Below are 12,084 nucleotides of genomic sequence, written 5' to 3' on the forward strand. Positions count from 1 at the left end.
GGACCTTCGGGGGAGGGGTGCGAGGAGGCTGGTTGCTCTTCCCCGGCTGGGGGGCGGGTGCACTTGGACCTGAGGCTTTGGTTTCTCCCCAGGCTGAGATGGATCCTGAGACGGGAGTGAACGGAACAGACTGGCACCCGAAAAAAACGGAGGGCGACTTTGAACTGGGGAGCAGCAGGTACATCACCCCCAGCCACCCGCTTTTCCGTTCGTTACCCGTGAATTCGCAGGGCTGAATTCAATCTTGCCGAGAAGCCCAGAGTATCTGTATATGCCTTTAGCCTTTGTTTTGGAGGATCCTTTGGAAAGTCGTCTCTGACGTTTTGATGTTGAAGTAGAAGTTTTAGGTAGCCTCAAGGAATGTCACGGGGGCTCCTTTTGAAAACAGGAAGGAAAGGTCTTTCCTCAGCAGTGCCCGCTTCCCCCATGCAGGGTGATTAGATGAATCTATGTGCTGTATATTAATATTCCTTGTATTATGCAACTTTCAAATTTTACAAATACCTTCATATACAGCATCTGATTTTTCATGCTCCCTAGAGCATTGAACATCTGCTGCTGATAGTGTGCTTTTGAACAAGGGTAGTGAAGCACAGAGCCCCACCTCACACCCCCTGCACCTCTTATTTCTCTTCCTCCTGCCCCTTCTCCCTTTCCATATTTCTCCCCTCTAGGCGGTGAGATGGGGAGAGGGTCCTTGAGAAACCTTATTTTTCTGTAACTGTGCTTCCAAATCAGTTTTTGTTTAAGTTTGAGGGAACAACTTCAGAGCTTCCAGCACTTGCCTGTATTTCTCCTTGCAGCACTACTTTTGTTGGGGCTGGGGTGGGTTTGGTAGGGCATGCTAGTAGGAACAGAAGTGGCCACTCATTAGTGTGTGTCTCTGTTCCCTCTTTCACTGTCGGAACAGTGAATCATTTTCACCTTTAGCCTCAAATAGTCTATGCACCTATTATAGTCTGAGTTCACGCCAGGCCACCCAGAACTAATTGACCTGTGTCACTGAGTGATCACCAGAGGGACACATTTATCAGGTTCTATAGTTTGCCCTCAAGCTGCAAAGGGGCCTGATTTACTAACTAACTATCTGATGTTCAAACTGAAGCACTGTTTTAGTCTGCTAACTTCATGTACTGGTATTGCTGTATTCCTTCTAAGTATATGATCTTTATTCATACAAAATTTAGTTTCACCATATAGAATTCGGAAATGGATAGACAGTGTTATTTCTAATAGAAAATATGTGGTTTTCATCACCTGGCAATTTAGGCTGGGAATGACTGTGAATCTCTAAATAGATGGCATTTTCATGAAGAAGCTATTTATGTATTGGACTGGTTGTACATTTAATGGGTGCACAAAGGAGCTTCCCGGCAAAGGGGGAGTAACACTAAAGATCCGAGGAAGGCCTCAGAAGTAGGGCTCACGGTCTTGTGGTGGAAAGAATAATATAATTTAAAAAGAGAATTTTAAAAAGTTAAGCATAAGGTGGCTCTAAGATTATGAAATTAAACATGAGACTAATTTTTATAAAAGCAGACCAAAAATTATACAGTTATAGGAAGATAAGCCCACTTTAGTCATCTACATCAATTGAGAATTAGTAATATACCTGCTCCAAGAATGTTGCTATTTTCCATGCATATTCTTTTGGATATATTTGGTGGTAGATATTTATCCTTTGATTTTAGCAAATACTCTAAATAATTTGGAATCAGCATGTTATGAATAAAACTATCACCCATGTGGACATTTTAGTTAGATGAATAAATTTTAGGTCAAGAATCCCTGCCTTCATGGAGTTTACATTATTGAATGGAAGACAGACATAAATAATACACATACTATTTAGTGAACTATAGAGAATGCTAGAAAGTGGTGAATGCTATGGAAAATAATTAATGGAGTTTAAGGAAATCTGGAGTTCAGTGGGGTAGTATGTAAATTTAATTTCATTTATGGGTAGGCCTTGATGAGAAGGCAATCTTTGAACAGATGTGAAATAAATGAGAGGAGAGTAGTGAGTGGGTATCTAGGGAGAGAGCATTCCTGGCAGAGGGAATGGATAATGTAAAGACCCTAAGATGGGAGCATGTTTGGTGTGTTCAAAGAAGAAAAATGAGGCCAGTGTGGCGGAAACAGAATAAGTGGAGGGCAAGTCAGATAGAGTGGCAGATCTGGTCAGAGAAGTAAGAAGGAGACAGATTTTATAGGGCCTTAGAGGTCACTGTAAGGACTTTGGCTTTTACTCTGAGAAGAATGATGGCCATTGTAGATTTTTGAGCAGGGTAGTGACATGATATGACTTGTATTTTTAAATGATCATTCTGGTTGCTGTGTTGAGGATAGACTGAAGTGGGCATACATGGAAGTGGAGAGACTAGGCAAGAGGCTGTTCTAAAACCCCAGGTGAAAGACATTGTGGCTTGGTCCTGGGGATAGCAATGAAAGGTTGAGAAGTGGTTGAATTTTAGAAATATTTTGAATGTAAAGCCAACATGATTTTTTGATGCCACTTTCCACAATCCTTCAGTATGCATTTTTTGTCAAAGAATTATTGGGTTGATTTGGCAGATATTGCTAACATATTATTTTTCTACCTGTATGTGAGCTCTGTAAGGCAGAAGACCATTTCTCATTTGTCTATATATCCTTGTAGTACCTTGGACAGTTACCTTTACTCATGATGGCTACCTTACAGTATTTGTTAAACTGGGTAATTTTGACAATTTGTGGCATTACTCTTTTATATTTGAAAATATCGTAACACTTAAATATCATAACTGCTCAAATTTATATTCAACTGAGTATAAAATATTTTGTAAAAATTTTAAATTCAAACAATTTTATTTTACAGCCACCAAGACAGAAAAAAAAGGAAGAAAGTGAATTTGATTAGACCATTAACACTGGTAAGCTGAGAAATGTTGAATGTGACAAATACTATCCTTCATTGAATTTGGTATTTTGAATCAATAACTACAGAGAAAGTACTTTAAGATGGTCTACAAGTAGCACTAGCTTTTCCTTGCTGCACCTGTGCTATCTTAGATTGGCTCACTATTGTCAACGGCCCACATTCTCAAGAAGGATGCTGAATGAGGGCAGAACTAACTGGTTGAGGTTCCTAGGCTGCTCAAAGCAAATACCATGAAATGGGTCAGTGTAAACAATGAGCATCTATTCGATCATGGTTTTGAGACCGGGAGAATGTTTAAATCAAGCCATCGTCAAGACAATGCTTTCTTCCTGAAGACTGGCTAACAGCTATCCTTGGCTTCTTTGTCACATGACAAGGCACATGGTGGTGTCTGCTGGTATCTCCCTTCTTTCCCGGGTTTTATTGATTGCTTTTCAGCTTCTTGCTTCTGTGGCTTTCTTTCTCCTTATCTAAATTTCATTCTCATATAAAAGACTCCAGAAATAAGATTAAGACCCATCCTGATTGAGGTGGGCCACATCATCACTGAAGTAACCTTAACAACAGGTCCTATTTACAATGTGTTCACACCCACAGAAAGGGCTTTATTTATTTAAAGTTTATTTATTTTTCATTTATTTCTCTCCCCTTCACTGCTACCCCCCACCCCCCTGCCCCATTGTCTGCTCTCTGTGTCCATTCACTGTGTGTTCTTCTGTGTCCACTTATATTCTTGTCAGCAGCACTGGGAATCTGTGTCTCTTTTTGTTGCGTCATCTTGCTGCATCAGCTCTCTGTCTGTGTGGTGCCACTCCTGGGCAGGCTGTACTTTTTTTGTGCTGGGCGGCTCTCCTTATGGGGCACACGCCTTGCACATGGGGCTCCCCTACACTGGGGACACCCCTGCGTGGCACGGCACTCCTTGCATGCATCAGCATTGTGCGTGGGCCAGCTCACCACACGGGTCAGGAGGTCCTGGGTTTGAACGCTGGACCTCCCATATGGTAGGTGGATGCTCTATCCATTGAGCCAAATCCACTTCCCTGGGATTAAATTTAAGAACATGTTTTTTTGGGTACACACAGCTTCAAACCACAACACTCCACCATCTGGACCCCAAAAAGACCTGTTCTTTCTATATGCAAAATACATTCATTCCATCAAAATATCCCAAAACCTTGAGTCCTTTCAGAAACAATGCATTTCCAGGCCTGACTTGCGCTGAATGGCTGACTGCATCCATGTTCAGCTGAAACCTCACATGAAGCACTATTCTCTGGGGACTTACTGTTTGGAAGCTCAGAATTTTCCAAGCCATCAATTTCTGCTTTCTTTGTGCCCAGGAGTTCAGTTATCAGCTTATCCCCCTCAGTCTCACATTTCACTATAAGATGCAAGGAGAAACTATGCTGCACTTTCCAAACGTGGCTTGGAAATCTCCTCAACTAAATATCCAAGTTCATCTCTCTAGGTTCTGCTTTCCATCCAACATCAGGACTCAATTTTGCCAAGATCTCTACCACTTTAAAAGAACAATTGCTTTTCCTCCAGTTTCCAATTACATACTCATCATTTTCTTCTAAGGCCTGATCAGAAATACCTTTAGCCTCCATATTTCTACCAACAGTCTCTACAAAGCAATCTAAGCCTTTTCTATCAAGCACCTCATAATTCTTCCAGCCTCTACCTTTACCCAATTCCAAAGAAATGTCCATATTTTTGGTATCTGCAATAGCACCACCCCACTCCCAGTACCAATATCTGTTTTAGTTTCAAAGCAAGTACCATGAAATGGGCCCAGTTAAACAATGGAAATTTATTCAGTCATGGTTTTGAGGCCGAGAAAATATCCACATCTCTCTTCGGGGTTTTGTTGATTTCAGTTTCTTGCTTCTGTGGCTTTCTCTCTCCTTGTCTAGATTTCACTCTCTTATAAAGGACTCCAGTAATAGGATTAAGACCCATCCTGATTGAGGTGGGCCACACCTGAACTGAAGTAACCTCAACAAAAAGTCCTCCTTAGAATGAGTTCACACCATAGAAATAGATTATCTTTAAGAACATGTTTTTCTGGTTTACATACAGTTTCAAACCATCACACTGGTGTATGGGGAAAATGAAAATAGGACTTCTGCTCATAGCAACATACGAACTAATCAATTTCAGAAAACTGCATCTCCACTTTTGTTTCATCATAAACCAAATTTACCTTAAAATAAGCTTGCATATAAAGTAGTTGATTGTTAACTTACAGAAAAGTTAAAACAGAGAATCTATGTTCATATTTATCTTCCAGGAAAAGTAGTTCAATATAGGGTAACTATTAGGGACTCATTCTATGTTTAAGGTATCTTTCACTGCTTTTCGGCTGGTACAAGGCAAGCAATATATCTTTGAAAGACCTTTAATTTGCTGTTTTCCATTTAATATACATCCCAGAGAGGTGGCCCAAAAAAAAGTGTTTGCCCACTTTTGGTAAATATGATGTGTTTCAAACCATGATAGTCATTCTTTTATAGCAAGGAATTAATTATTAAGTGGCATGTTAAGTGAAATCTCCAACTTAGTAACTAAAAGGATGAAAAGACACCAAAACATCCATACACTCAAATGCTGCTGTGTAGTTCTCATTTCACCATTAAGCTCCCATTTATTCTCATCTTCCTTATTCTTGTGATCTTTTTGCCATTGTTTAAAAAGCCTCAGTAAAAGTTAAAAAAAATTTAATTTACTGCTTTAGATAAAAAATTGTGTATAAAAGAAATCTGGTTTTGATGCACAGGTTTTAAATATATCTCCTACAAAAAACCATAGTACAAAATTGAAATTAAAAACAGAAAATTAAGTTTGAATTTTAAAGCGTTGCTGAAGTATTTCTTCAGTATTTGAAGAAATTCTTTTTCAAAAGAATTCTCAAGACAAAAAACTGTGTTGTTACAAGAGTTAGAAATACATTGTTTTATTGAGAATTGCTGAACACAAATCTAGATTTATTTAGGAATTTGCTGTGAGATTCATCTAATTTTAAAATTAAGCTTAGAGACTGTAAGATTTTGTTCAACTAATACAAAAAGCATTTAAAATATTCCTTGATTCAAGTAATATTCAATAAAGAGAACATTACCTGACCAACTGACTCTGCTTTTAATGGTAGCTGACACACTCAAATGTTCCATCCTCTTTCTAGATGCCACTAAAAATGAACCTTGGAGACCCATGTCCCTTTTGTAGCAATTTTTGGGACTCTTTCTGATTTACTCCTGACTTTCCTATTCTCCATGTTCTGTTCCAAGCTCAACCTGGCTTCTTACACTTTCTCTCTTTTGGCACCTTCCCTGCTCTTTGTGTTGAATTTTGGAATTTGGTGTCCCAGTCTGAACTTCTGGAACTCTCCGAGGACAGTTTCTACCCCCTTCCCCCATGCGCTTCCAACCTCGGGCTGTCCCAGGGTATTGACACCATCTGACTCAGCTACCGCCCTCATGGACTGCATTCTGCCAAGCCTGACTCATCAGCCACTTCCTCATGGCTGGTCCCAGCCCCCAAAAGAGGCGGTGAGGGAAATGGGCAGAGGAGGAAGTTTTAAAAGAGGGGATAGGTTCAGGAGACAGAGGGAACACTAAAGAAATGGGAAAATAATAGGAGAAAGATGTAGTCTGGCAGATAGGGGAGGAAAGAAGAACAAAGAGAGAGAAAGCCTGATTGGTCAGTCAAAAAGACAGAAGGTTAGTGATAAATGGAGAGGCGTTAAAAGACAGTGGATGACAGAGTGTTTGGAAGTGTATGACATTGCTGAGCTGATTAGTTCTGGCTGTTCGTGTGCCTCACTGTACAATTGCTATCACCTCTCCCATCCTCAGATAGTGTGAATTCTAAGATCCTCGGTGTGGCCACCAGGCCCTCTCTCTTTCTCTCTAATATGGTCTTCCACACCTTGTACTGTGCACTCCAAGAACAGCACTGAGTTACCTCACACTTCGTTCACTTTCTAGTTACCTTGTTGTTCTTGGCTTAAATATCCCTAATTTTCCTACACTTCCTGAATCTCCTCCAGCTAATTTCCTCTTATCCTTCAGGATCCCTCATGAATTTCATCTCCATGAGCAACACTTCCCAAAGGTACATAAATAGGCACTTGTAGCGTTTGTTGAGCTTTGCTAGTGAGCTGCCTTTTAAAAGCTAACGTAAACCCTCAAAACTCAGAGGGTAGGAGTAGGTGTAGCTCAGTGGTTGAGTACCTCCTAAATATAAGCAAACGAACAAATAAATAATGTAAAACTGAAAAAACCCCAAAACTCAGAGGGTCTGTTCTCCCCCTATTTTTAAAAAGATTTTATTTGCCAAATTTGTACAATTCAGTGGCATTAATTACATTTCCAGTGTTGAGCTACCATCATCATACATTACTAAACCTTTTCATCACCCCAAACAGAAACTCTGTACCCATTAAATTCCTATTTGCCCCTGCCCACAGATTCTGATAACTTCTAATCTACTTTCTGTCTCCATGGACTTACCTCTTCTTGATATTTCATATAAGTGGAATCATACAACATTTTTCCTTTTGTGCATGGCTTATTTTGCTTAGCATAATGTTTTCAAGGTTCATCCATGTTGTAGCAGGTATCAGAATGCTGAACTGAATAATATTGTATTATATGTACGTATCACATTTTTTTAATCCATTTATCTGTTGGACACTTGAATTGTTTCCACTTTTTGATTGTTGTGAAAAATGCCGCTATAAACATTGGTGTACAATTATTTGCTTTGAGTCCCTGTTTTCACTTCTTTGGGGTATATACCTAGGCGTGCAAACGCTGGGTCATATGGAAATTCTATTTAAATTTTTGAGGAACCAAAACCTGTTTTCCACAGCAATGTATGAAGGTTCCATTTTTTCCACATCCCCACCAACACTTATTTTCCAATTTTTAAAGAATAGACATCCTTCTAGGTATTAAGTAGTATCTCGTTGTGGTTTTTATTCACATTTTCCTAAGGACTGATAAGGTCGAGCACCTTTTAATGTGCTTATTGACTATTTGTATATTTTTTGGTGAAATATCTATTCAAGTACTTGCCATTTTTAAATTGAGTTGCTTGCCTTTTTTCTTCTTCTGAGTTACAGGAGTTCTTTATATATTCTGGGTATTAAACTGCTATCAGATATATTATTTGCAACTATTTTTTCCCATTCCATAGGTTGTATTTTCACTTTCTTGATAATGCCCTTTGATGCACAAACTATTTTATTTTAATGAAGTTCAATTTATCTATTTCCTCCCTTTTAAAATTCTCTTTCTGAAATATTCTGAATGCGTTTTTAAAGGATATGGCATGTGAGTATGTGTGCATGTGTATGTAAATTTAATGTCTGCTTCAAGCTGTTCTTAACTCACTACCTCAGGAGCACAGAAAGACCAATTTTCCTTAAAGGAACCAAGCCTTTATTTCTTTTGATTACATTTTTAATCATTCAAACAAATTAGATACTGATGAAAACAGAATTAGTATAATTTCTTCAGAGAATGAGTAGTCATGAAATTAATTTGTCAGTGATTTACTGTGAACTTTTTCTTCCCTAATACATTCATTTTCAACTGTTGAGAAATGTGCTGACCTTAAAGAGAAATCCAAAGAACTTTTAATTGTGGAGAAAAAATTTTAATTTATAAATTAAGTATGATTTTGTTTCGTTTTTTTCAGTTTCGATACTCTGATTGGCAAGATAAATTATTTATGTCCCTGGGCACCATCATGGCCATAGCTCATGGGTCAGGTCTCCCCCTCATGATGATAGTATTTGGAGAAATGACTGATACCTTTGTTACTAATGCAGGGAACTTCTCCATTCCAGGTAAGCATTTTCCTACTTTAAAAAAAATTCTATGCTTTTCCTTTAACTCAGTAAAAAATTGGAAATTTATTTTGGTATTCAGTATTTACTTTCTTAATGATTTCAACACCTAGGTGACTCCAAATATCACAAAAGGAGCTGAAAAATTCTCAGAAATCTCCTCAAAGACAATTTATTTAAATTTTGTGAAATATATGTATGCTGTTTGACTTTTTATATAGGTTAAGGAAATTTAAGAGATGTTGCATTTAAATGAAGTAGATAGGTCACTCTACTTGAGGACATTAGAACCTTACTGAAATATAGATATTCCATGACATGTCACTAGATTTCAAAGTATATCGGTTAGCATGGTGGCTACCCTAAACTTGCAGATCTCATTTCTGGGTTTTCTTTCTTTCTCTCCCTACTCCCTCCTTTTTAAAATTACACCTGTCTCTACTTTTGTGATCAGCCAGATTGACTAGAACTTGCTATAACACTTCACAAAAGAGTGATGTGCTTTGGAACTCACCCAAGGGACTATACTTACTGAAGAGCCAAAGGAGTCCCCTAAGTTAGGTTTATGTATAAAATGGACCCTGGCAACAGCATTGGAGTGACACTCCAATGGACATAGTTATTATCGTATTGGCCAATTTCAACACAGGAAAGAGGATATCTGTACTTCGTGTGAGGCCTTGTGGTCACCAGCCTGGAGGAAACTGAGTGATGCTTTATTGGGCATGGATAGTAGAATGTAAAAAAAAAGAAACTGATAAAGGAAAGGTGACTTTCATAGCAAAGATACTTAAAAAAAGTATACTTTATTGTTTAGTTAACATTCAATATAATTTTCAGTGTTCACTGACTGAAAATTGGTTAGCATTTTAGGGTTAAGTATAATTACCTAAGAGAATATAATTGCTTATTTTATACAATAGCATCTGTTTGTAAAAATATTGATAAATATTAATAATACATTTTAGATATTCAGCATAAGCATCCTCTGAATAATTAAATCAAAATCCTACAAAACAGTATGATTTTTACTCTCAAGTATCTTTGTCTCTGAAAAGAACCTCTTTATAATAAAAATAACAACAATAGCAATCTTTCATTGCATTTATTACTATGTTGTAGTCCCATGCTAAGCACTTTACAAACATATTTCACTTAACTTTCACAAGAATAATCCTACACAGTAGGGAAGATTATCCTGTGACGTATGGGGAAACAGAGGCTTAGAGAGGATAAATAACTAGTCCTAAGTTACACAGCTGGTTAATGTTAGGACAGAATTCAAACCCAGATTTTTCTGCCATCTAAGTCATGGTCATAGCTATAAAATTATACTGCCAATGTAAATAATTGTGCTTTACTTAGGATAAAACTGAATGTGTCTTGGAAAATTATAAATGGGTTGCTTATATTCAAACAGCAACCAAAACTTCAACCCATACACGACAAGTGTAAAATTGGAGTAAGACAGGATAGTTTAAAAGCCCTTTAAGGAAACAGAGATAGGAAATTTTTTTTTTGGTTACCAGGGATTGAACCCAGGACCTTGTATGTGGGAAGGCAGCGCTTAACCACTGAGCTACACTGGCTCCCCTAGAGAAAGGAATTTTATATTTGTTTTCTTTTAACTTCTTAGAAGATCTGTGGATTTCTTTTTTATTAATTTTTGAAGATATCTAGGGCAGCATGATGCCCATATTGGGTCATATCAATCAGGTTTTAATTTTTATTCAAACCAGAGTAATTGCACAATTTTCTTATTTGGAAGAGTTTTCTTTTCTTTTCTTTTTTTTTCTTTTTTAACTTGTTTCTTAATTATGCAACCGATTGACTACAAAGCTGGACATGATGGACAGGTGCCCAGGGCCAAATTCAAGGTCTCTGGGGATTGGCAGGAGCAGAGTCACTCACAGACCTGTGATTTCTGGAGTGATGAACTTAGCAGAATTGCCAACTTGGTTGTTTCAGTAGCCTCCAAATTATAAACACCCGTGTATGACCCTTGGTCTTCATAGCCACGTTTCCCATTAGGCTTGTTGGCTGCCGTGGAAGGTTTGGAATGGGCAAATGTCATGGACATTTCAATGTCATGAATTTCCAATTTCCACTCTTTGGTCATTTAGGAAATGATATTCTTATATATCTTTGAAAAGAGTGAAATCTTTAAAGGATGCTCATTCTAAAACCAGAGAGCTCATTGAAATGGTTATGGCTGTAGAGTTTAGCAAAGATAAACAAACTATGGGTTGTGATCAGAGTAATTAGTTCAGCTCATTAGCTCATCCAATGATATTTATTTAAAGTTTGCTAAGAATTTCTGGCTTCTTGGACAGCTAGACTTAATAGGAGTCCAATGAGAAAGGAATTTTAAAAGAAAAAAAGAGGTTTCAATTACAAGAGGGTCTTAACAATGAGTCATCATTATGAACAGAGCCTGCCCTTGACACCAGGATGAAGCTACTAAGTGACAAGGTAGTTCCCTCACAGTGACTCAGTTGTGAGAGATCTGCACAAAGCATTCTGCATCCAGAACCTAAGGACAGAGTCTTAGAAATCAGTTTTTCCTGCAGAGCATCAGGAACTTAATATTTTTTTATACCAAAGCTATTTGACTATAAAATATAGAAAATTCTGTAGAAAAATCCCTGCACCCAGCATGTCTTTGCATTGCCTAGTAGTTGATGGGAAAAGGCAGTTTTGAGCCCTGAGTTACTTTAATTAACTGCCTATGCTACCTAAGCTGAAGGAAGAAATACCAGATCTGTTTTGCACTAAAGCATCCTATGTGATTAAAAAACCCTAGACAGAATCAAGGAAGGCTGACATTGATTTATTTTGAGTCTCAAAAGTAACAATGAGGAATATGTTTCCCTATCTAATCCTTAATTTATTCACTCATTATTTAGATTCTTCAGTAACTAGCTGTATGACCTTGGGCAAGTTACTTATCCTCTGTAACCCTGACTCTTATTTTTGAAAGTAATTATAGACTTCCCAATAGAATTAAATGAAATGATTTATGTAATGTGCCTGGAACTTGGTAAATGATCAATAACTATTAAATAAAATGGGCTGTGAGAACTTGGAAATGAAGCAACCCTTCTAAAATTCTGTTTCCTCATCTATAAAATGGATGAATTTACATTGGAGCTCTCTAAAATGAATAGGGAGTTTCAAGAGTCAACTGTTAACTTTGTAATGGGAGGCATCCAGGTGGACTGGAGGAAGAAGAGTTCTTAATTTTGGCCATACATTAGGATCAACTTTTTAAAAATACGATGCCTTAGCCCAGTGTTCTGATTTA

At 37.8% G+C, this 12,084-nt stretch overlaps 1 protein-coding gene across 3 annotated transcripts in view; it reads left to right on the forward strand.

The window, feature by feature from the left end:
- Window positions 1-12,084, forward strand: part of ABCB4 (ATP binding cassette subfamily B member 4) — a 101,290-nt gene that overhangs the window by 250 nt on the left and 88,956 nt on the right. For all 3 annotated transcript variants that reach the window (XR_009185839.2, XM_004478096.5, XM_071215185.1), the window contains exons 2-4: window positions 93-178; window positions 2,858-2,912; window positions 8,630-8,780. Coding sequence is in view for 2 of the 3 variants with exons in the window: in XM_004478096.5 (XP_004478153.1) it covers window positions 99-178; window positions 2,858-2,912; window positions 8,630-8,780 (286 nt within the window). In the remaining variant the exon portion in view is untranslated. The remainder of the gene's footprint in view (window positions 1-92; window positions 179-2,857; window positions 2,913-8,629; window positions 8,781-12,084) is intronic.

This window comes from Dasypus novemcinctus, chromosome 5 (assembly GCF_030445035.2).
Source record: "Dasypus novemcinctus isolate mDasNov1 chromosome 5, mDasNov1.1.hap2, whole genome shotgun sequence".
NCBI classification, from domain to species: Eukaryota; Metazoa; Chordata; class Mammalia; order Cingulata; family Dasypodidae; genus Dasypus; species Dasypus novemcinctus.